The sequence below is a fragment of the Tigriopus californicus genome, chromosome 5, assembly GCF_007210705.1.
Source record: "Tigriopus californicus strain San Diego chromosome 5, Tcal_SD_v2.1, whole genome shotgun sequence".
NCBI classification, from domain to species: Eukaryota; Metazoa; Arthropoda; class Copepoda; order Harpacticoida; family Harpacticidae; genus Tigriopus; species Tigriopus californicus.
Genome location: NC_081444.1, coordinates 12778068 through 12803968, shown reverse-complemented (window position 1 = coordinate 12803968; position 25901 = coordinate 12778068). Strand labels below are relative to the sequence as shown.

General features: G+C 44.4%; 1 protein-coding gene and 1 long non-coding RNA gene across 2 annotated transcripts in view; one reads left to right on the top strand and one right to left on the bottom strand.

The window, feature by feature from the left end:
* Nucleotides 1–25901, bottom strand: part of LOC131881184 (uncharacterized) — a 39536-nt gene extending 13635 nt beyond the window's left edge. Inside the window, exon 1 of the mRNA XM_059227969.1 lies at nucleotides 19194–25901. Within this exon, the coding sequence (XP_059083952.1) occupies nucleotides 19194–25473 (6280 nt within the window). The 5' untranslated portion in view covers nucleotides 25474–25901. The remainder of the gene's footprint in view (nucleotides 1–19193) is intronic.
* Nucleotides 17130–18423, top strand: LOC131881200 (uncharacterized). Its single transcript, XR_009373342.1, has 2 exons — nucleotides 17130–17523; nucleotides 17593–18423. It is a non-coding gene; the product is annotated as an uncharacterized LOC131881200 (long non-coding RNA).

Genomic DNA, 25901 nt, shown 5'->3' with positions numbered 1-25901 from the left:
TTCATTGAAAGAAGCCCAATGAAGGCATGCGTAATGGATAGGGAGTGCAATCAGTTTGAGACACAATGGAAAATATGGTTCAGCTATTGCACTTCAATTGGTTACAATTTGGAGCGTTTAATCTTCGGACTGAACGACAGAATTTAATCAAGAGAAGCAATTTCGACCAATGAACATTACTATTAGCTCAATGCGGTCTTGACGAAACGAGGGCCGGAAGGTTCAAGGTGACCATCAGTTTTCACTTTAAAGGTCTGCACATACTGTAGATTCCTCGCACTTGGTAAATGTAAATAGTTTTAGCTACCCATTTTTGTCGGATGCAATATTAACGAGATGGCCTTAACGGGCAGGGTGACCTAGTTACTGATGATTATCAAGATTTTCGTAGATCACCCTTCTCCTAATCAATATTTCAATAGTTGGCTTGGAATTTTTAGAATGAGGAATACGCGGATGATGAAGCTGCAAGTCTCCATTCGAACAGTGGCATTGGGGCGCGTGTAAATAGTCTGTGGAATACAAGAGCACAATAGTTTATGAATACAGAACCCAAACGCAAAGGAAAAACAACTGTTCAATACTCCGGGTGTGGAGAATCAATTTGTTCCCGAATGACGTGATAAATTCAAGCCTCAGCCCCCGTCGATTTATTCTGTAATTAACCCCTGCCTCTTCCCAGTAGGTCAGCCATGTTATTGCCTAAGAGCATTCGGCTGAAGGAAAAAAATATGACGAGAAATCATATTTGACATGCCTCAGGAGAATTCAACATCACCTTTGTGGAAAGTGTATTTAGGAACAGACCAGCGCTCTAAAGAGTGAAGGTTTCATTATTAAGTGAATTCCAACTCCAAATTATGACAGGAATTCTTGGAATGCTTCCAATTCTTCGAAACGGGCACCCTGCGAGCTGGCCTTTGACGGCAACATTCTGCAATCCTTTTCTGGAATCGATTTTTACTTGTGTGGACTGCATTATAAAACACTTTAATGGGATGACAAGAGCATTTCTATCTATGGCTTTGCACGGACCGTCCCAAGACATCTAGGTACTCTGGCTACCGAGGATGGATCGGGTGGGTTCTTATTCCGTTCGAAGTTCAAGGGATCGATTTTTATGAGCCAGGCAGGCAGGGGGCATTGATATTTTTTTTCGGGTGCAAGCCCTTTCCACCCAATGAGCAATCACTCTATTAATGGTAAAACCATCACTGCAATGCAATCCATTCACCTGGAGAGCAAGTGAAACGAATATGCTAAAAGAGAAACTCCACCCATTTGTGGCAAGTGTGCAATCGATTTGAAGCTTCCAAATCTTGTCCAAGGATTTACGAACATCATTTCCGACCATCCGCCAAAGTACTCACTTCATCCCAGGACCTCTGCCTCTCTCTTTATCTACTTTTGCATCTCTCTTTGAAAAGCTGAACTTTTCAGCAAACAAGAAAAAATCGGATTAGCAATTAACCGAGGAAGTGGACGGAAAGCCCTCCAAAATCGTTTTTGCTTCTATTACTACTAGCGCACCCAAATTCGTCGACCTGATCAAGGGCCCTTCGGATGTACAGACTGCCGTTCAAGATCTCGTGTGCCTTTTTCATCCATGCCAAATGCGATTGGGAAGTCGTTGAATAAAAATGGAATTGGGTGTGAACCTCAAAATTGAGAGGATTAATGGCGTTTCAAGAGCCGGAGATTTGGGTACTGATGGTTGTCTGGTTGAGAAATGGTCTGTCTCCAAAGCATGGCCTTGTTATCAGTTATCGACATGCCATGGATTAGGAAATGTCTCCCCGGAGTGCCTCAACTTGCTGCCGATTGATGGACGGATGTGCCGGACACACGCACGCATCCTCCAGTGGAAAAGTAATAGTTCATTTGCTCGAAGCAATGTGTGCACCCAGTGAGTAGGCACCACTTTGATGCAATTGAATTTGCATTATCTTGCCCATGGCACTCCCAGGATCTGGGATTCAAGTCAGGCAAATTCCTCCAGGGACAGCTCGGCCAATCTTAAATTCAGTCTGTCCATGTTTGACTCGAAAGGGTCTTGATTTACGTGGAGGTCACTTCCAAATAAATCAGAAACAAGTTTCCATTTCATTAGGTTTGCCTCCAACGCGCCGGCGTCCAATAATATTTAGCCACGGCTATGGGATTACATGGAGATTTTACGCACGTGTTTGATCAATAGAAGGCGTGGTCAGCACCGGGAGGGTGTCATTTCAGTTCCAAGATCGATCACAATCGTTCCTGGAAAAGGATACACTTCGATGTCCGACCAAACCAAACTCGTCCAAAATCCGATTAATTGGTCAAACCAAAATTAGCAAATCCACCCTGAGTGCATCAGATTTATAACTCTTGCTCAAGCCTCCACCAAATACTGCGGACGGACGTTCAGTGAATACAATGCATGAACGTGCTCTTTGTCACTGAAACCGTCAGTTTGAGTGCACAAAACCTCTATTTGCACGATAGGAATGCTCTAACTCGAACAATTAGTGATTAAACTCCTTTTAAGTTGTACAATAGTTGAAATCTGCGTAATGCCATTGCCTGCAATCCCTCTCGACTCTTTCCTAAGCGTGAGTTTGATCGCACGTCTCTGATATTTTGCTCTGGAGGGAAACCAGTTCTAAAAAAAGTTCAGTAAACACTTGAATTAGCAGGTATCAGGTGGCATAGGGAGTCAAATAGCTAATTAGTACGTGGAATTGAAGTGGAACACGGATCCAATTCCCATCCAAAGCCCAAACTTTGCCTTTGTTCATCTTGTTGTCCTGGTGATTCAAAGGCAAAAAAAACCCTCATGGATACTCGAAGGACTGAGGCTTTGCCAGATTTGCTCTTACCTTGGCTTCACAGGTTAGGCTCTAATCAATTCAATTCCATCTTGATTAAACGTGTGTGGCCCTTCTTTTTTTTACAGACTGCACCGAGCCCACTGAGACAAGTTTTCGATGTGGGGCAAAATAATGGGTTGATCTAAACGAGCAACAATCAAGGCAAGAATTTCAGATCGTCAATCTCTTGTCTCAGTCTCAAGTAGTTGGACACAACAAGGAATCAAACTAGATGTCCTTCTATGTCCACGACCCTTTTACTGTCCGCTTTTTGTCCGGAAGTCGATGAAATGCATTGTCCAAACTTAACCCTAGAGAGGCGAGGCTCAATTGTGAGGGGCAGATGGAGGTTTGGAAGACATTAACTCAGTCATGCATGCATGCACACCCAAAAATATGTACTCGTATATGAATTTGGCACCTTCCGTTTGCCGTGGATTCAAAGCCAGATGGTATGAAAGTGGCACTTTGGTCAAAATTGAAACCTAATCCGCTCTAAAGGCTTGTATCACTTGTGGTGCTGGTGCTAAGATATGTACACGCTTGGCTCGTCGTCATAAAACAAGACCAAATTCTGGCGGCTCAGGGTCCTTCCTGCAGGTACCATTAATAATCCTTTGATTCACCAGACAACGAACTTGTCCTCACTTTTCCAGAGGGAAATCAAGCCTTATTCAGGTTAGATTATAGCATCCCTCACTTAGTGGTAAGTACGTTGAGCTGAGAATGTGGAGGAGCCCATAATTCAGAGCAAGGTCAAGTCAGTCTGAATGACAGCCACCTTTCAGCAGAGGCTTGCATCGTTCTCTTTTGTCATTAGACTTATCTGGAATAGTCATTAGAACTCCATGCTTGAATACTACTCGCTAATTGGACTGGCATCTTTCGAGATTATATGGCAACCCTCCCTCGGCTCTAACTGAGGGAAGTTCCGAATCCATTTGAAATCTCTTAACAAGTGGACAAGTGAGCAAAAACACGGGGAAGATCCATCACAAACTTCGCTGCGCGCTTTTTGCCTCTCATTTTTTTGGGACCCTGACACGGAATGTTCTTCGCCAGAATGTAATAAGGGTGCTTAAACCCATTGGGGTAAGGAAGTGTACAAGGATAGAACAATCTTGATTAGTAAGCCAAATTTATAATGAGCATCACCCGACTGTACTCCAAGGTGTTCCGAGGTAGTTATTAACAGGCATAAAAGGAAATGGCTTCCCTGCCTGGACTAATGGTTTTGTGCAGAACAGAGATGACTTGTCCAAAGTCTTGAGAGAGAGTGCACCTAGCGGTAGATACGTAGAGCTAGTTCGAACCCTCGATTGAATTTGAAAAGAGCCTTCGGACAAAAACCGAACAGTCTCGTTACTTTTGATTTCAAAAACTCGTTACCAACTCAGGGGAGGAGAAGGATATTGCACAGAAAGAAGAGATCTATAGAGAAGGCGTGGGAGGTCAAAAAGCGCTGTCTATTCACTAGAAAAAAAGGAGCCCAGTCAAGCAAGCAAGCGCTTTCAAGACCCACCTTTCAAAGGGTTCATTAGTATTGTCTAGTACACACCTCTTTGCATTCAAAGGCTCGCAGTTCATGATCCTAGATGTAGCTGTCAGTGAAGGGCTCGGGTGCCTCTGGCGGGGTTGTAAACAAGCATATTGTTACATCTGTGATGGGGAAAACGTAATTTATTCAAGCATTTTCGCTCATAACAACGCCCTTCCTGGTGAAGACAAAGCACAGAGCTTAAGGATCCTAATGTAGATTTTATGGCCGCTCATTTATTTCTAGCATTGTGTTCCAAGTCTTAGTGACTGGTCCAAGGGGGTGGGTGCGAACTATCTGATTGATGCACGGGCAAGAAACAGAGACCTGTTGGCTAATTTGACGCGATGCAAATCCACCAAATGAAGCTTGCAATCACTCATTTTGGACAGAGTCCGGAAACTCAAAACTCACACCCATCCATTCCCTTGAACAAGGAGAATTTTCTGTTGATTCAGAGTATGTGGAGACTGGAAATGACCACGTCTCCGAAGTCGAGCGTAAAAACAAGCCTTTAAGCTATGAGGGCAAGATCGAGGCAGATGCCTTCACTTCAAGGTCTGCTTTTAGAGTCAATTACCATTCGGATCTTCGGGCTCTGAGATGAAAAATGATTAGGAAATTCTTAACTCGTGGGGTGATAACGATAAGAATCTGTGTCTGAACGAGATGGATGGAGTCCAGATCTCGATATCGCAAGCACTGTACCCTTCTTCACTGTCTGTCTGTGCCTCTCTCTCGCTCTCGAGCAATAGAATTCATTACCAAGGGGGATTCTCATTCCGATCCATGTTGCAAATTTGAGTGAAAACCGTTTCAAGACCAACCATAGTGGAGGAACATATAAAAAGGGTCCGACTAATCAAGTAGCTATTCCAGGTCAATACTGGTTGCAAAAAGCACTTCAGGAAACACTATCGCCACAAAAGGAAGGAATGTCTTACTGCCCCCCCCCTTCCTCGACAAACCAACCTTCATCGAACCTGTCCCCAAAGTTTGAGCCCTTGTTTCAATTCGCTTATGGACTCAAACCAAGAACCGTTGTTTTCGACTTTGGCAATTGCAAACTGAACAAAAGACCTTTTGCACTTTGCCTCCAAAAGATTGTGTGAGGATTACAGGACATTAGAGGGGTCGCTTCAATAGACTTTCTGGACACGCTCTATTGGATTGAAGGTCGTTGGGGACAAGAAGCGAGGAGGGCTCGAGGGTAAAATCTTTCAATTTTTTGTTCAATCTCCTTACTTAATTATGCAAGGTCAAAATGCAAATATCCCCTTCGAATCCGCTCACGAGTGCAGAGGCCTATTAAAAATACAGTAGACGTACCCGAAAGTTGGGAGCTCCAAAAAGTCATGAGAATGGATTGCCGGAATCTCGCCAACACAAAATAACACAAAATGTGTACGTAATGGACATTTTCCTATGACATTTAGAAGCATTTAAAAATCAGACAAAACCAACATTGACTACAAAGGATGCGAGGTTGCACAGGAAGCGGCGATCTTTTCACTTCATTCTCAAATGCGACAACTTTCTACCATGAAGCCATCAAAGAGTCTTGAAACAATGGCGCGAAGAACAAATATTGAGTGAGAAAATAAGGTCTTCTTTTAAACGCCTCTTTCGAACCCCGGGTCTGTCTGTTTCCGTAACGATTCCGACATCATTTAGATCGGCGATAGCATCTTTATTGCTCAAAGGGCAGAAACTGTACTCCACCTAAGAGAGTCCCGAGGCAAGTAACCTACTGACGAGTCCAACGAACGTTGTCCTCCGTGGCGCTCTCTGTTACGAGGCATTCATTCCCATTTTCAATCAATTTATCAAAATCTCTCTCTCTCTCTTCCCCCCTCAAAAAAGAAAAAAAAATGAAGAAAAAACTTTAAGATATCGGGATTTAACCTTGCTCATCAAGGCACTCATCCAATCCGACACTCAAAAGCGTAGAAGAAGAGGGCCATTCAGCCAAGTTTTGTGAACTTGGAAGTGATGAGACCTCAATCTGTCATCGCGGTGGTCTAGCCACATTATGGGCATACACAAAAAGTGTGGCAGATAGGGGCCTCTATTTCCAAATCACGCTGGTATGAGGAAGAGGCCGATCAAAAGAACACAAAAAGAGACCTCCCAAAAGAAACAGATGCAAAAACCCTAATCAGGAAATGGTTCACAAATTATCAAACCAGATTCGGTGTGTGTTTATACGCAAACAAGGCCATGATTGTTGTATTCATAAATACACGCCAAGAATTGCAGGACGCCATCTTAAGATCTATTCAGGGGGTCCGAGTCGTCTAAACAAATAACACGAGGAAAACGCGACTCTTTGCCAAGATTCAGTCAAAATGACACATGAAACACAAGATATCAGCTCCCCAACCGGATTTCCATAATCTTATCATGACCAATCAACATGCCATGAATCACCGCTCACTTCATCATGTGTCCTCAGTGTGACCATTTTAAAGCTCGATTTTGGCGCCTTTTTGTGTCAATTTTCCATCACTTTGGCTTTACCATCTGGTCACCCTAATTTGATTATTGAGTTTCATTCTGCAGTAGAATTTCCCTTTTTGCCGATAGAAGTTATTTCATAAAAGGTCAAACAATAAGGTAGGGTAAGTAACTCCTTGACCAGATCATAATGGCTTCAAGCTGTTCATGTAAATAAGACAAGCAGAAAATGTCAAACTCCTGTAGTTTATCTAGAATCAAATGAGCTTCCTCACCAGTAACCACCAAAAAACAATCGGCTTTGCTGTCAGGCCAGTCTTTCTCAAGTAATGAAAATAATGGCAATGCGTCAAGTGAGTCAAGTAAATATGACAGTAGTATCCGTTTTCAATGGCAAATGACGAGTTTATGGGGTCTAGAGGCGCCAGAACTCCCAACCTTGCACGGGATTGTCTTGATTCTCATAAATCCAATCGAAAACAGGCCTCACGGTCTTTCGGGATCCAAGTTTTCACTTCCCACCTCGTAATAAATGTTCAAAGGATGTTGTTACAACACTTCAGCAACCTTGAAACATTACTTCAGGAGTCAAGTGAGTAAAATCATGGGATCAACCCATTCAATGTGCGAAAAGCGAAAGGGCTCAAGCACGATATTGAGTTCGACTAATTCAGCTTCATTCTTACATAGTACACCTACCTCCACGGGCTTTGTTCATCATTGTTCAACGTTTATCTAGACTCACAAAACTGTCGAATCGCCTTGGAGATCTTGCAGATTTCCATTTTCTCCACGGGATGGAAAAGAAACCAAGTAGAAATCTACAACATGACTGGATAATTCATCGGTCAGACAAATGTTCATGACTCTCTCTGTGGTTAATCATGATTTTCATTCAGAAACCTCCTTGGTGCGCGTCAGCATCCTACAAAGAGGCGACCAATAAAAAGAACTAACCCGTAATCTTGCGGTTACTTCCCAATGAAAGTGCATTGCTCATTCGCGTTTTATTTTCCACATATTTATCGCCAAGCTCGTGAAAGACGATGACAAGCATTCAAGAAAACAAATCAGAGATTCTCGAACTTACTTAGAGGGTCATAAAACAAAAGTAGACTCTGAGGAGGAGGAATACTAATGATATCACAATGGAGCTTCTGTTCGCCATCGAATATGGCGCCATTTCCGTGATTTACAATCAACCTCTATTATGCAATTGCCCCCTCGAATAAAAGGGTTTCAGGACGCGAGCTATCACTATTATTTCTCTCTACAAGCTTCCGAGGTCATAAAAATCATAAAATTTCATTGAAAATAACGACACCCTGAGGAAAGAGCGGAGGAAAGTGCTCCAGCGAACAAACACACAGCAGAACGATATTTCTGATATTTCTGTGACCAGAGGATTCTGGAGAACGAGCGAGGAGCGCCTTATCAGTGGTAGATCAGACAACCCCCTAACCTCTCAATGATCAGGATTCCATTGAATTCTTGACCAACACATGGCTCCAAGGAATATCGATAATCATAGGTTCGCATTCGACGACTTCTTCCAACGTGGACATGGTTCCAATGTCCAAGGACGTCCTCGTAATGGACTATATATGTACTGTGAAAATACTACAGCATATTTCAGCACCAGTCTGAGATAAAGTTGCGAGTTACTTGGTTGTTTTGGGTGGTATGAGTTAGCAATATGAGACCCGAGGTTTTTGCCTCTCGCAAATCCTTTGGCATTCATAAACAAATGGCGACTACCTCTGAGTGTATGTGAAGTGAATGCCCTATAGTTCCATAGTAGTTGTTAGGTAGTTCCCAGGTTCAACAGCACAACATAATCCCCGAGATGGCGACGCTTGGAAGTTATGGCGGCAAAAAAGTGCCTACGCGAGGAAATTGTCAAACAGGCTTTACTTCAACAAATTACTTTGGCAAACACCACTCAACAAAAGGACATTCAAGTGCTAAAAGCAAAGAATACCTTTTTTAGCTTGAAAGCTAACAAATCATCTTTTGGTTTTTGAACACCACAGATCCGAGTCCTAGTCGCCATCTGATTTAGGCATCGGGGACCCTTCCTCAATGTTTGGGTGAGGGTGGAAGCTTTTAACACGGATATGTTAGAAGATGGAAGAGGAAGGCAAAGACGAAGACGAATTACGGTCTTGGGAATGAGCTCTTCTGAATGGGTTATGAGATCAGCAAGGACACATACGTTGTATGTACATCGTACTACAGTTCTTAATGCCTAACCTTGATGCAATCCTATTATTGCACCTTGGTCAAAATTGGGATGGAGACCCAAATTGGATGCACAAATAAAGTTTATGGTCCCTAGGAGGGACTCGAGTCTAAGTAGTCACTCTTTGGAAGTTTTCTCTTCCAAGAGTTTACCAATCTCAACTTTCCCCGATCGTGGTCACGCGTATCATATCCTGTACATAAGATTCAAGATGTGATGAAAAAAGAATTTTCAAATACCTTGATCCCTTTTTAGATATTATCGAGCTCTCAAGGGTACGGTAATTCGTTTCTAAGAATAGATTTTTTTTCTTTTTGACGTTGGAGCCCCAGTTCAATCCCTACGGAACTTTCTTGGGCTTAAGGATTCATAACGAGTTTAGATATAAAAGGGACCGGATGATGGTCCATTCATAGGAGATGATCTCTGACTGCGAAAGGCCATGCCATTTTTGACAATTGTAGCACAGCAATGCTCAGAATGTGTACTGTCTTGTGTGCACAATACGTTTTCTTTTCATCTTGGCATCTTGAACATCTCGAGTTTTTCGAGTTGGTGGGCTCCCACCCACCAACTTTTCCGCCTTTCTTTGCCATTATGTATGTTTCCACTCGTATTGCCCCTGATTTGCTGGAGCGACAGTAGCCCAAACGAAAAGTATGACAATGTACCAAAGATAGGCGTTTATGCAAATCACTTGATGTGAACTCGGGTGTACAATATTTTCCTTCTTATTCGGAGATGGTTTCTAGTCACCGCTCTTTGAAATCCATTTCAGGGCTGACATCTTTAATGTTGTGGAACATCGCTCCTCAATCTCGGTTCGTTCGTGGTTAAGAGAGTGAGTGAGCAATGCATCAAAAGCGAACACCGTCTTCCACGGCCATGCCCGTTACAACCCATTTCATTGGGATATCAAAACAAAACCCCACATTGTGTGCACATATATTTCTTCCTCGTCTTACCAGATTCCAAACTTGGGTCCCTGAAAACTTGTTGGCAGTGAACTGGATGCCTTCTTTATTTGGCAAAACTCTTGTTTTCTTTGGGGTGTGTGGTCAACCAGAATGACCCTCAACTACCAGATTACATACATGGGTCCACTATTGCAGTCGGTACGGAGGTAGTACGTTCTGTGTAGTATGTGGTAGTTGACTTGAACATAGAAAAAGGTGCTCATTTTGTCAGTCCGACATCATGGTCATTCTATAAATGGACTTCAGGAAACGGGTTGATATCGCAAATTGGTTCTCGGACACATGGCCGATCACATTAAAATTCAAGCCTTGAAATTAGAATATCAGCTCGAAGTGGGATGGGTTGAACTTGACTTGACAGGCATGTGAATGCCGAAGATAAAAGCACAAGGTCTATTGATTTGCTTTGGAGAATGTTATCTCTCGAATTGAGATGATCTCCCGTCCAATGAAGAACTCGAAGGGAAGGGAGGGAATGGGATACGTGAACCAATTTCAACCATCCATGACCAGAACTGCCAAAGTCATGCTAACCCTATCAATCCGGATGAATATATTTGCACACAAGGATTATGACGCGCATAAAAAGGGGCTCTTATGTGAACATACATAAGTTGAGGATCATCGCCTCCTCCTGTAAGAAGGTATCTCAAACCAGTCGATAGTTGTTGTAACTGTCCTGGAAAATGCTCGAAAGTCAACGAGTTTTGAGTCTCCGAGAGAAGCAATGGAATTGTTTTTCCCCCGAAAGAGCCTCATAAATTTTCGATTACACGCCAAAGTCTTGGCACAATGGTATTTGGGAAAATTGACCGGTTGCTCTTTGGCGAAAAGCGCTCGGAGACGTTTTCAATTGATCGCTGACTGAAAAGAGGCCTCATCCACATCCACCTAATGACAATGAGCTGCATAAATAGATCATTTCTGGACGGGTGGCGGGACCATATTTCCGCTCCTTTATTACACGTTAGAGCACAGCTTCAAAGACTTTTGCCCTGGTTTGGTCCTGTAATTGGTATGAGGTCAAAATGATGGCTCTTGAAACGAGGGAGGAATAAACTGCATAACACGAGGCCTCCGGGTAGAAATTTGTCAAGTTTTGCAACATCATGCACACACGCACCCCGTTTCTCTTAGAGTGAGTCTGTCAAACTCGACAACGAGCCATTAATTTAGGTCTTCCTTCTTAACATGTGAGGGATGTCGTCTAACCTTGATGTGGACCGCGAACAAACAATATTCGGCCCATGAATCGACCCAGAGCTTGAAAGCCTCGTTTTAGGGCACTTGTTACGATCTGAAAACTCATAATCTCGAAGGTCATAACTCCTCACCGGGGCAATTCGAGCCATTTTTAAGCCAGAAATGCATATTATGTATGCGTATATGTAGTCTTTGACAGGTAGCCATTTCATGAAATTAACCAGGGAAGACCGTCCAAATTCAGGCAGCATCTCTTCAACCTCGTTTCAAAGGCACCTTTTTTTCTCTTACCTGGAATTGAAAAGAACAGGAATCTTGAATATTTCATTAGATAAAAAACCGGGTGCGATCGGAATAGAAATTTTGGCCTTCTTCCACTTTAGTATGACGAGTTGACTTGGAAAAAAACGTTGAATCTGATTGAAAACCAGTTCACAGATCTGCCCCCATTTATCGGGGAAGGGATGTGACCTTGGGCACTGGCATTTCATCAAAGACACTTGGGAGCCGACCCAAAGAAAATTCGATTTAGTGCAACGGTTCCGGATAATTTCGATGATTATTTTGTTGTACATACATGGGAGTGGTAGGTAGAAGTGGTGGTTACAATAATAGTGACTTGAAAAAGGCAAACTTGATTTGGGTTTGAACTTTCCAGAACAGGAAATGACAACGGTAAAGTTAATCCGAGTGTTCAAAACTTTCCAAATTGGAACAGTAATTTGTACCTAATTGTTCTGAACTTACCTTAATCGGAAACCAAATTGAAACTCTACTGATCGTTTTCAAACATCAGAAAAGAGGCTTTCAAAAAAGACATTGTTCAGTTGTGCTATTGTCGGTTGAATGCACGTCAGCCTCTAAATCTCTTCATTAATCCTTGATGTTTTTCAAACTGGGTCATGGGTTGAGCATGAAGGCAATGTATTGTCAGTTTACAATAAAACTGACCAGCCACATCGCACATCTTGATATGTGATGGTCATAAACGCTATGATATCCGAGAAATAATTGCCGAGTCCAGATAAATTGGGGTCAATACCTTCAAGACTAACCATTAATCGAAATTATGGGCAGGACTAGAGTGCTAATCACACAAAGAACCCTCTATTAATAGCCACTAAGCATGATACTTCCGTGATCAGTCACCCTACCTCACAAGAAAACAAAACAACAGGGTTGCCATTTCTAGATGGCAGTCAAAAGCGCCAATAATGTCTTGTCGTGATTAATGGGTAAAGATCAGGAAAAATGGAAGCTGACGACGTATTCCAGTACATAGAATGTCCTCTTTGAAAGTCTTCACGCATTGGCATACTCAAATCTAGCATCAAATCTTCCAACTCTGAGAAACGCTGACGTTTCATTTCCTGTCTCAAAAAAACTGAGCCTTTTAACACTGAGGCATTTAAAAATTTGAGAGGCAGAATTCAGAGAAAACTCTTGTCAATACAAAAATGCTCACGCAGCTCGTACCAGGCATATCTACGTCTTTCATAAAGCCTCTTGATTGCCCCATTAACTCATAATTACAAGTTTTTCAATGGTAAGAATGGTCAGGCAGCACCCATCCAGCCAGAGAAGAAAAATGAGAAAAACCCTTTTCCTTCCTTGGACAGTGACACGAGTTTTCCCGTGAAATTGAATGCGAGACTTTTACGATTTCTAACAAAATCGAATTTGTGACAAGGCCAACCAACATCTTTTCAAAGGGTTTGAATAACACTTGAGCCCTTCAAAGCTTCCTAATATCTCCTCCGAAATTCAACAATCCACAGACTTTGGATGAAGGACGGGTTGAGTTTTGAGTTTCTTGGAAAACACACCGAGATTAAGTGACTTGATCTTTGAAAAGCTTCCTCGCACAGAATACAACGAAGATGTACCTCCCAAAAAATACACGAACGACAGCATAACCGTAATTCCATGTCATGCTTGGAAACTTCCTGTTAATTAGAGCTTCACGTTTTGATCATGCAACTGATCTATTCTTTGAGTTAGGAACTGGAAACACCCTGAAGCAGCTAGCTGGATTCGTCACTCTTGCACAGAAACATATTATTGAACACTTTAATTTCACATGCAAATTTTTGTATTCACTTCTCATGTTGATCACGTAAGTTTTAAAGAAACAAAACAAAAACACGAAAACACGTGGGGAAGTGAGAGGAAGAGAGCGAGCACCTCACATCTGAGTGATTCTCCGATATTTTAACTCGCACATGAGAGATGTTGAGCGACAGCAGGGCATCAATGTAACAATTAAAATTGTCGACAAATAACAAGGCGGATTGGATAATGACTGAGTCCGATGGATCTCATTTCTCAAGCGCCTGTTGATTATGACGATGGTCGTATTGCCAAACCCTCAGATAATATATGGGGTCAAAAGGCAACCCTTCAATCACATAACAAGGCAAGTGTCAGAACACGCGAGACTTCAAGTGCGAAAACGAAAACATTTCAAGTTCGTTTCCAAATGAGAGATTGGACGTATGTCAGTCAGTCTTGGCGAAGCGCTTCAATACCTACGAGTACATATCTTCCAATCGATACGCTATCCACTGGGATCGCTAGACATGCCAAACATGATTTGGCCTTGAGCCATGGAAACAAACGAGAGAAACTCTGCATCTGATTAAAAGCCCAAAAAATGTTCTTCCAAGCGAGCCAAAATCGTCCAAGGTATGGCTATTTGTGCCTACCTATGTGCTATACATACCAGTACATACTATCTAGCCGTGGTTCTTTCGCTCGCAGGCAGTCATTTGGAAGCTGAAACCTGGTCATGTTTGCTTGAATTGATTTGGACCGATAAGATCGCTTTGGTTCAATGAGTTGAGAGCGTCGACTAACTAGGATAACATCCGAGTCCATCCCCCCTGAGAGGGTGAACTAGACCAGGGGGAGGTTCGTTCCAACTTTCAACAAAAACAAGTTTTGGCACAAGGCACAAAACCCTACCCCACCAAATGTGCTCCAGCACTCGCACATTGAACTCGATATCCTGAAAGTGCTTTGAACAAAAACCAAATGGGAAATCTTGGCCCAAGTCGCCGCTTCCATAGGATTACAACGGGAGGGGAAGGAAGTCGGAAACGAGCTTCTGATAGGTCCGACTAAGTACAGCTCAAGTTATCCACAGCACCTCCTCAAATTATAAGGAATGGGAATGGCAATTTTGTACTTCAATGGCCATTCGTTCGAAGCGTTTCTTTTTTTCCCCAATTCCGAATGAAATCGAGTCCACGGAAATAATGGCTTTATCTGATGCAGATTTTTTCGGCGAGGTCCTCTCAGTAGAAGCTGTCAAAATGATTACCGGATTGAGATCTCGAGCAGGAAAAAGGTCCTTGCCATATTTTCGGTCGGCATTTTCGGCCTAGGTGACCCTTAGTGCTCGAACAAAGGTAGGAATTGTCAATAATCGGGAAGGAAATTTGTAGTTTTGACCATTGGCCTTGAAACTACAATCTTGAGGAAGGAGATTGGAAATACATGTCCAAACAGATGACATCGCTAATAATGGCTGGACATCCCACCACCAATTGGAGGGGGAGGGGGGGGAGGGGGAGTACCTTCACTACTACTACTTCCGAACCAGGTTCGTCGGTGGACCTCTAAAACATGCCAATAAAGGGTGTGTGTGACAACGATCATTTGTTGAACCCCCCCCCCAAAAAAAACGTAGGATAATCAGTCCAAGAAGGGACAGAGCTTCTTGGTGTGTGCGACTTCTGCGGTTTCTTCGTCAATTAACTAACCTGACCAAAATGTGTCCCAAGATTTAGACCCCGTTAATGGATCGTCTTTTGTACCCAGAAACCCTGAATTAGGCTCGAAGAACTGACCGAAAGAAAGACGGGCGATTCTGGAATTGTTCCAACGCAAGCAAAGGAAGTTAGTTCATCAATCAATTTATCAACCAGCGGCATCACTCTAATGATTCTGGCCGGATCGAATTAGAAACCCCAAACCAATCATCATCATTTTCGAAGCCATTCGTTAGAGATGAGGGTTTGCTTTATTGTTTTGAATGGTAGGAAGCTTCTTTGGTGAGTCACTTTATTATGGCTGGATTTCTCTTTTTGGAACACATGCATCAAGTTGTCAATCTTGAAGCAATTTTTCCCACGGATATTTGGGATTGATTTCTTGGCTTGGCCATCGTGAATCACCTGGCATTCTCGAGATCTATGTACATTGTACAGCCTGCCTGACATTTCCAGCCATAATCCATTATCCTACGAGGATCCTTCAATAGACATCATTGGTTCAATGAAAAGTGATGTCTTCATTTCTAACTTGACCTTCCTCTACACATTCAATCCACTACAAAGAGATGGAAGCCTTCAATCTCTCAAAAGATCCCTTCAATCGGTCCATTACCTAGCCATGCAAGCAAGCAAGCAACCAACCAAGCAAGCAACTTGCCAAGCAAGCACATACTACAGTCAGTCACCCAACCAACGAGCCATGATGGTCAGTCCAGCATACTGGCATTGAAATCTCTCCATCGCTTCATCCATCTCTATCCAAATGGGAAATTAAGCGATTAAACGTTCTGCAAATTTTCCAGAAAAGCAAACCAAGTCAAGGGACAAAGCCAAGGGGGGTAGCAGCAGTCTTGCAGACCTTCAGCATGGATTCGGGAGGCGGCTGAAGTATCCACCGACAAACGCTTTGGCATAAATCAAATCCCTCTTCAATAACCTATCCACCTACTTGCACGTTGTCGGGATAAATTATGATTCAGAGATGTATCGCTCAGGCTCGTTTTGTGGAGGTCACCCTCTCAATAATATATGGATAGATCCAACTCTTTACCTAGGACCCCGAAAAGTGAAAAGTGAGCATTGGCCAGAGTCGAAACGTTCCGATTTCGGACCCTCCTCTCTAATTAGTTTACAAGTCACATCTCGCAAATGAGGTCCCAGAGTTATTGGTTTCGTCGACAGTACACACTCCACTATCACTTGGACAACCTAATGAGAGGCGAATTTATCGTATCGCCCGACAGATTACATTCCAACACCTGTCAAGGCTGAACGGAAGGAAAACGAGAGGCTCATTTCAACTTTGAAAATTGCTTGCTCCTGGGATGCAGGCAGGAATAATCAGTCCGTAAAATGTCGACTTTTTAAGAGCACTTTCTTCATTCTACGAGAGTAATGTACAGAAAATTGAGCAAGGCAGACGGGAGCAATTAACCCCGGAACTTGAATTCGTGCTTGGTGGCCAAGGCTTTGACATTGAACCCGAGGGCTTTGGAGACAAAAATAAAATGATTTCGAAATAAATGTTCATCCCAAATTTAGCCGAAGGACAGGACGCACTTCATATTGTCCATTCGAGTTTTATGTTCAATCAGTCAGACAAATATAGAAAGAAAAGTCCAAAAACTTATACTATTAAATGTTTCTATTCCATCACAAAAGATTCGGGCCTTAGGGACGCGTTTTACGATCACTTCTGGTGGTGTCGGATATCAAAAGAACGACGGATGAGGATGAGAATAGAATTACAGAGGCTCTGAATTGTCTTGGGTAGAGCCGTAAGAATCTAGGGTCATTTGTCAAGAATAGCAGACATGCCTGCCTACCTATTCTCCCCCCCCCCTGTTATATTCCTTCAGAAGGTCTTGGCACATACCACAGCCTTGTCATCGTCATGAAGACTCAGATCGTCCAACCGTTTTCCTTCTTTTATTTTCAAAAAAAGTCCGTTTCTTTAGCGAATGGGCATTTCTAACTTGGTATTTGGTGATCAATTGTTCCGATGGCGAGTCAAGGAGAAGGGAATTCCGGAATGACTCGATCATACCATGAATAAGGATATATAAACTTATGACACATTCTATGAAGGGAGACTCATGTTCGAAAAACGAGTTGTGCATTAAATTGCTGCGGATGGGCGGCTAAACCCTTGACTAATTCCGACCCGGATTAGCTCAAGATAATCCCGAGTGGTCAACAAAAACCCTTAATTCCTTCCAAGGCCTTGTTCGTCGGTGAATCTTTTGTGAGTAACTTCATATCCGTCGCAGCTATTTTGACTGGGCCAAAAACGTCAGACTGTGAGCTATTCGATCTACTGAGGTCGCTCTTTTCAAAAAAGTTGTCATTGACCGCAAAAAAGATGAGGAAACATTCCGAACGATCTCCCAAGACACATGCACATGATTTCACAGGTTTCCGGAGCGTGACGCAGATCTAGCGGGTACCTTGGGAATTGAACTGTTCATTCATCAGTATTCAGGTCAGAGTTTGTCTTGGACCATATCATGCCAATAAGCCATCAATATTGCTATTTCCAACCACTTCCAAGGGCCGTTCTCGAGACCAGTATCTGTATCTGTTCTAAACAGAGGGCAGACATCTATCGGACTGCCCTCTCAACCCACCCTTCTTCGAGCTTACCGAGTGCTCAACAACAGAAACAAGTGAACATTTCAAGTCGGAAAGGCGTATAGAATTGAATCTCATTTCAAGATTGCGTCGCTTATCCATGTTATTTGCTGACCCTGAGTCTCGGAACTGGGGATGGTGATGGTAAGTGCTTTTCGCTTTGATGCTCCCACAATGAACCCCAGCATCATCTGAGAAGGAGCAAGCAGCCAGCATCTTCCAAATTACTCTCACACAGACAAGGCTTTAATCTTTCATTCAAATTGAAGTCCACGAGAGATGAGGGAGGGCGGAAAATTCCAGTCCTCTGAATAGACATTAACAGCATCGACAGTGAAAGAAGGTGTGCATGACCAAGACAGATCCCGCTGAAGGACTTTGGAGCCCAGAGCCCAGCGAGCGTCTATGGAATGAATGTCTCCATGTAACAAACTACAGCGATATAGAGATGAGTGACCAGAAATGATCTGAATGTCGCTTTGGATCACCTTAATGGAATTGCCGAGACGAGCAGATTGCCGAACCAGAACCAAAATATCACCAACTAGGTTTGGTCTGCTTGAGGTGTTAATTGAAAACCACCATTGCTATTTGACATATCCGGGTGAAAGCAGCATTCTTACTTTGGTGATATCTGACGTCACGATTAACAGGTTCTATTAGATAGAACTCTGCCCTAAGCAAGACATGAAGATTTGATTGTTGTGCAGATAAAACTTGAATTATACAAAATGACTGAGGGGACTTCAAACACGGCAAAAAGATGCTTGCTTCCACGCCAATGAATTGATGTAATTTTAATGGACCTCTTGGCTGAAGAGATGAAATTCCTACAACGATTTAACTTGACTAGCGCGAGAAGAAGGTCATTTTTTCCCAACTGAATCACTCAAACAGGAGCTTTGTCGAGGTGAGAGAGGTGCATTTTTTCGTCGCACGTACCTCCTTTAGCATCTTTAGTGCATTACGTTTCTCAAAGCCTGCGTTTTTTTCTGGCAAGTTCCGTTTTTTAGCTGAAATCAATGACCTTGTTTGGATGAAGATAAAATGGCCGTTGAAGTGTGACTTTGAGGGGGATAACTTTTTGGGCATTCAAGACCGTTGAATGCAGAATTTTGATAACGACAAGCTGTCGAGCAGGGCCCTGTGTGATGGGATGATATGCCAAATATGTATAGACTTTTTTTTTATTCATTCCCTTACTCGTGCAAATCTCGGGAAAAAACTGCTTCCTAATGATCCAACTAGGCTATTGCAATGGGTGCCCAAAAAAAGATCCCGACTCATAAACTGAACACAGACGACTTGTGAAAAAACGCGGTCAAAGATAAATAGGAATTTTCGACTATGTCATTAGCGCGAGGAATGGGCCGAAAATCGTGAATTCCCGCGATTTATCAAGTCCATCTATGCACTTGTCGGCATTTTTTTCTTCACCTTCCGGTCTCAGTAATGACGCCTCATATGGGCAAATTCAACATATGGAAGCGGATAATGATATGAAAAGATGCTGGAACCTACCGTTAAATCGTTGGACATACACGCCTTCGATACTGGTCTTGCGCTGAGGAAGCACATTCCCCATGGACGGGGATATTTTTCGAGACGGAGCGGGCTTGTAGCCGGGCGGTCGATATCGAGCCGATCTTGGGCCGCTTCCGCCGCCATTTGGCCCGGCCGATAAGGCTGCAGCCAGAGTCACGGTCGTGGTCATGATTTGACTAGGCCCGGTGGCAGTGGTTGTTGGAGCTTGGGGAGCTCTGGGTTTCTTGATGGCACTGGTTCCCAACCGCGGGAGAGAGTTCGTGGAATGCCTTGAAGACACTGAAGAACGCACTGATGATGAACTGGATGAATGTAATGAGTTTTCTCGAGGGAGGGTGCTACTGGAACTTGGATCATTGTGCGAGCTCTGCCTTGCACTCTCCTCTTCGGAATCCGTATGAACAACTGGTACCGAAACTCGAGCCGAATTGCGAGTGCCACGGGCTGATTTGGAACCTGATCGGGACTTGTCTATTTGTTCCATAGAAGATGAGTTCAATTCACTGTTGCTTCCGACTCGACGGTGCTTGGAGGACATATCAGCTGCCAGGGTAGATTCAAAGCTACCCTTCCAACTACAACGCTCATCTTCATTGATTGAGCCAGATGAATGGGATTGGAGCGACTCCATCTGGCCTTTTACCATACCCAAGGAACCTCGGCGAGGTTGACCTTGATTTTGGTTCCCATCTCTGGCCACACCTTGCCAAACGTCGTAGTCGTTGGAAGACTTCCTAGACGAGTTGGCGGTTAAAGCCTCCACTGACTTTGATGAGGATTTGTTTAAATGTGTGCTGATTTTGGGGTTCATGAAGTCCTCCCCTTTTTTGTCGTCTTGAACTCTCTTATACCTGCGAGTTGGTGGACCAATTTGACGACGGTCAGAGAAGGTGCTTGAAGAAGTGGCTTCGGTCATTGAGGCTGGAGATGAATTCCCACCCTCACTGTTTACTCCAGCTTCGTGCATGAGGGCAACGAGTCGAGTGCTAATATGTTGCATGACCTTAGCTGCAATTGGCGGAGAGTTCCGGGTTGATCTGGATGCCTGACGATGGAGCTCTTTTTCCATTTGGTTTTGTTGCATTTTTGCCATGAGTTGCTGATACATGAGTGCAGCTTCTTTTTGGAATTCATCTTGATCCACACTTAGATTGGCAGGTTGGGTTGTTCCATATGATCCTGTGTCGAACTTCTGAATGATCTCCTGACAACTGGACGAAATTTGTTGCTGGATTTCGGGCGAGATGTTCAAATCTGGGATATCAGCGTCAATGTAGCCATAGGCACCATCTAGATCGCTACTAGCATAGTCAGACGAGTCGTATGAATCACTCCATGTGTCTTCGCTCGAGAGATATTCAACAATCTCCTTGACTTGATCCTCATTAATACCGGGAACTGTCCGCATAAGCTTGGTGAGCTGCTCTTCAAATGCTAGAATCTGCGGTGGCTTTTCTTTGGACTCTGGTGAGACACCATGATGGCCAGCCAAAATGCCTTTGAAGAAGGATCTCATTCGATTCATCATGATATTTGTGTCTTCATCAGAGCTCCAGTTTTGAAAGCTATCCTTTCGCACCAATTGGCTATGCGTAAGAGGTCCCCTTATGGCATCAGGCGATTCTTTTCGAGGTAACTGGAAGTTCACAATTTGCTCCGTTTTGATGTCTCCTTTGCCAAACGCAATGTCAACCAAATGCTGTTGGTGGTTCTCAGCATCGTCTTCAGTGTTCTCACTCACTTCACTTAATTTCTCCAAACGAGGCTGAGAGTTCTTCCTCTCGTTTTCATGGTCCGACAAGCTATGGTTACTATCACTGCTTGTCACACCCACTTGGTTCGTCTCATTACGGAGGAGATCATCAGTGCTCCCAACGAAACCGCTATCACGTGACTTGTGCTTACGTACAGGCCCATTGACAGGAGGAGAGCCCGTTGGCGAGGCGTGGTGGGACTCCCTTTGGAGTAATAGAGCCGCTTTGGACTTCTTGCTTTGCTTCATCAAATCAAATTCCTTCTCGGAACCCGATGGAGAAGCACTTTGCTGAAGACCGGGCTCCAAAGAAGAACCCGAAGCAGTAGAAGCCGGTTGAACTTCAATGATTTGTGACGGAAGAGGTGTGATGGGAGGAGTTCCTTTGGGACTGATCCCATCTTTCTTCAGCGACTCTTCAACATTGATGGGTGCTTTAAACAATGGGTTTATTACTCCCAGTTGCTCAACAGAAGCACCACTGGGCCTGCGACTATCGGCACTCCGTTCACCATCACTTTTTCGATCTTCAGCACCGGTGCGACGAGATTGCTTCTTTTTTCGTTTCATGGTGTCGAATTGGGTCTCTCCCGATATTTGAGCGTGGCTATCATCACTTGAGTTCGAGTAACTCGCTTCCAAGGGTCTGTGGAGAGGGTCATCTTCAACGTTGGAATTGCCATTGTCGCTCTCGCCACGATCAGAAAGCCGCTCGGTTCGGAAGCCCTTGGAGCGGATCACTTTCTTCTTTTTGTTGAAGCCATTGGGACTGCGTTGGCCATCCGATTCGGAGCCAACAGAGCCTCCATCATCTGTCTGAACGTCACTGATCATCTCCAATGACTCCATTGGATTGTTTTGTACACTTCCCAGAGGGGTGAAGTATTTGTCGTAGCGATTGGAAGCAGATTCCTCAGCTGCAATACTCAATTCCTCCTCTTCATGAGTCCTCTCGCTGGTCGTATTCAAAGAGGTCTCAGAAAAGGTATCATCTTCATTGCCACCACCCACGTCATAAAAGAAGTAGCGCTCCAAGGCCGACGGATCAGATTGGCGTTTTTGTTGCTGCTGCTGCTCAAGACTTCTGGATTCATATTCAGAATCCTCACAACTCTCTTCAAGGATTGTGTGAAGGGTGAAGTCAATCTGTCGGTTATATCCGCGAAGTTCTTCCTCGCGATCAAAATATTCGTCCCCAGACGAGAGGGGCTCGCCTTCACTGTATTCATCGCCAGAGTCGTCATAAACAGGTTGGCACATCGGGTATTCTCTTGCTGTTTCCCCATATTCATCTTCCTCCCCTGATTCATACCTCACTTCATAATTAGGGTCATACTCGTCGGAGTAGAGCACGTCTTCCTCATCATAAGGATGACTACTGTCATGCATTTCACTGATTTGGAATTCATGATCTTCATCGTACATGTAATCGTGACCGTCCCCATCCACAGCTCCTTCCATACCATCATGATCACCCTCATCGTACTGATCTGGAGCCATTTGATGTTGACGGGATCGAGCAGCGCGATCTGCAGCTCGAATCACAGGGGGTCGGCCTCGACGAGATGAGGTATGACCACCAGCTTCCAACGCGTTGGTGAAGTAGTTGGCTAGACCGTTCCGATCATTTTGAGCTTCATCCCCCACGGGAGATGGGGTGTCTTCATTTCGGTTAAGGTACTCATCTTCAAAAGGCTCACTGACTTCACCACCTCGAGTACGAGCACGATATTCTAATGATGGCGGGGGTGAAAAATGTTGCGCCAAATCAATCACACCTCCATTTCGTGATCTTATCTTGGCGGGTAAGTCGGGGACTTGCTGTGGCGGGGCTCTTTGCATAAACAACTCGTCCTCGTCGTTCCCATTTATGGGCGAAGTGGGGGACCCCAATTCGGAACTTTCGGTGGAGACAATGCTGATATTCGACGCTCGACCATCTTGAAGGACTACGCAATTGGCTCCAGTCTCTTTAATATTCACTCGCACTCTGTTGTCCCCAACGCTCTTGTTACTACCCACACTGACCACACTGGCAGCATCATCTTGAGTTGGATCTGAACTAATAAATACGTAGCTGGTGTAACCACCATTGCGGTTCCTCAGAGTTTTGGCCATTTCCTCATCCAATTCTTCCAAGTCTAAAGATTCTTCCGGTGGACCAGACTCTCCTTCCGTTGGTTTTTGCTCTAAAGTCAGGGCTTCAGCACCAAGCGGTAAAGTTTCTAAGGCTTCGTCAGACTCCTCTTTAGGTTTCTCCTTCTCAGGCTCGGGTTCTAACTCATTTTCAATGGTGATCTCGTCCGTTTCTGGTATTGGAGAGCCTATTTGGGCCCGTTCACTGGGGCTCGCTTCAGACTTGTTCTCACTTTCCTCCGCTAGCCCACATAGAGAAGGCGTGGCAGACTTTGATCTCGTAAACTGACCACTTGCACTTGATGGCCTTTGATCTGGTGTGATGGAGCGGGAATTCCGCTCTGGAGTCACACTTCTTGTCGACCGAAGACTATCCACATTGGATACACTAGAGCTTGAACTGGTTTTCTTGGAGTTTGAAGTTTCAAAGCGGGCAATCAAGTCGGACACCGACCCCTTCCTCTGTTTTAACTCTTGTTGAGGATTATTACATTCTCCTGGTCTGGTGTCTTCAACTAGGTCATCAAAGTCATTATCACTGGCAGTCACTTGCGCCTCTGTGGGACGATTGTCACTTGAATGGGCCTCAGGCTCAATCTCTAGTGTCTTTCTTTTCCGACTAGATTTCACAGGAGGCCCCTGTTCACTCCGGATCTCCTCACATGTAACTGCCGTCAAATCGGACGCAGAGCGATCCTCCTCTTCCTCCCTTTCGTCCTCTTCCGCTAGATTTTCGGGCCCGACTTCGTTTCCAAGGCTCGTCCTCCCGGCTTGAGTTGGCGAGGAGGGCGCAAGTTTGGTGCCTTGAGGGAGTTCATCTCCTTCTTTTTTCTTTGGTCTGGACACAGGTAGTCCAAGAGCGGATTTCGCTTTAGCCACGGTGTTGGTAGCGCGATGCTCTTGTCCGTCATTGATGGTTGAGGATGTTAGTGATGGTTGCGCCACTGGTGATAATATTTGCTGTCCTTGTTGCTTCTCAGGCGAGAATGGGGATGGTGAAGCTGGAGCGTCTATTGACATATGGGGAGGGAACCTATCAGGGAGTAACTGTCGCTCTATCACTCCTTTGGTCTCGCCTTCATTCACGTTTGCTAGATTAGTGGAGAACTCCTCATTCAAGATGGAATCGACGTCCGAATGGTTAACCACGTAGGAAGCTGAAGTGGTGCTGATACTATCAAAGTCTGAAGTTTCAGCTGCTATCGACACGTTACCACTTGACAACACCCGGCTGGAATTGTCTGTTGTTGGTAGAAGATTTAACAATTGGGATTTTTCAACTTCCTCTCGAGAGGAGAGGGCATGCTTTTCAGCGTTGTTGATAGCAGTCACAGTATTCATTGTAGGTTCTTTTGGAAGCATTCTTCGCCTGGCAGGTTGTGGTGGTGGAAGTGGTCTACCCCCATTTCGTGACTTGGCACTGCTGTTCGCAGCAGATGTTGAAGACGTTGAAGAGGATCCTCTTTTCTGTGAGGAATGCACCTTGGAGCTCTCTAAGAAGTCTGCCTCTGTATCTGAATGAGGTTGAAGTGCCACGAAATTGTGACTTGACAAGCTGCCTTGATGAACTGCCATAGACAAGAGATCCTCATCCTCACTAGAGACTGCGTCGTCCACGCGTTGAATTCGAGTTTGGTGATGTTCACCAAGTGGATTGGAATCACTATTACCTTGCATTTTTGCAGAGGCTTGGACAGGCTTGAAATGAAGTCTTGGATCACTCATGGCCTCGTTATTTGCAGAAGAAGTTACCACATCATACGCCTCTTGTTCTTCGTCTTCGTCTTCTTCGCCTTCGCCTTCGCCATCATCATCATCATCATCATCCACAGCACCTTCGATCAACGAACTCAAGTCGATGTCGTCCTCATCCAGGTCGGCGTCAGAAATATGAAGTTTTTCCGACTCTGAGCAGCTGGAGGGTTCAAAGCCTTCCACCTCCAGTTCTTCGAGGGTATATTTCCTCCTTCCTTTCTTATTTTTGGAGGAAGTCGACGCGATTACTTTTGAAGGGCGACTCACACGGGCGGAGGAAGTCAAAGGATTATTGCTCACGCCGTTGGAGGCGAGAGTATCATATTCACTGTAACGAAAATCAATGCTCGTCTGGCATTCTTGCTCGATCCGATTCTTGTCCACGTTATCAGGTTTCTCCTCGAATACCCCGCTGTTTGCAGTGAGTGTTGCAGAGGCAACCTTACTAACTCTCTTCTTATCAGAATTTTGCTGAGGAAAACGACCATGTGGGAGTGATGGATGACTTGACGTTGAACTACTTAAAACTGAAGAGATCCCCGCTTTGGTTCCGCCTTGAGAGGAGCCCCCCGATCCGATTTGAATCCTCACACCTTTCCCTCCACTCTCCATGTGAGTCGTATTGGTAATAATCACATCTGAGTCATCCGAACAACCATTTTTGGCCTTGCTTTTGGTGCTCTGTCTACTTCCGCTGGCCCTTGGTAGGGTGTGACTACCTTGGAAGATGTCCTCAGGACAAGGGTTTTCTGGGGTGGTGAGCTCCACCAAATGGTTGATGTTGTTCACACTCACGAAAGTCACTGGTCCGCCATGCAAAATGTTCGTCACACTGGTAGCCTTGTGAGACTTGGATCTTCGCACGGGCTTCACCAACGGAGCCTTGCCCTTGGGTCGACTAGTAATGGAAGAAGCTGACCGATAGACACCTCCCTGATTCTCACTGCCTGGGTTCAAGCTCAATCTGTACTCTGATTTGAATTCTCTGCTGGTTTTGTCACTGCGATGTTCTCCGTTTCCATGATTATTTTGAGTCTGCC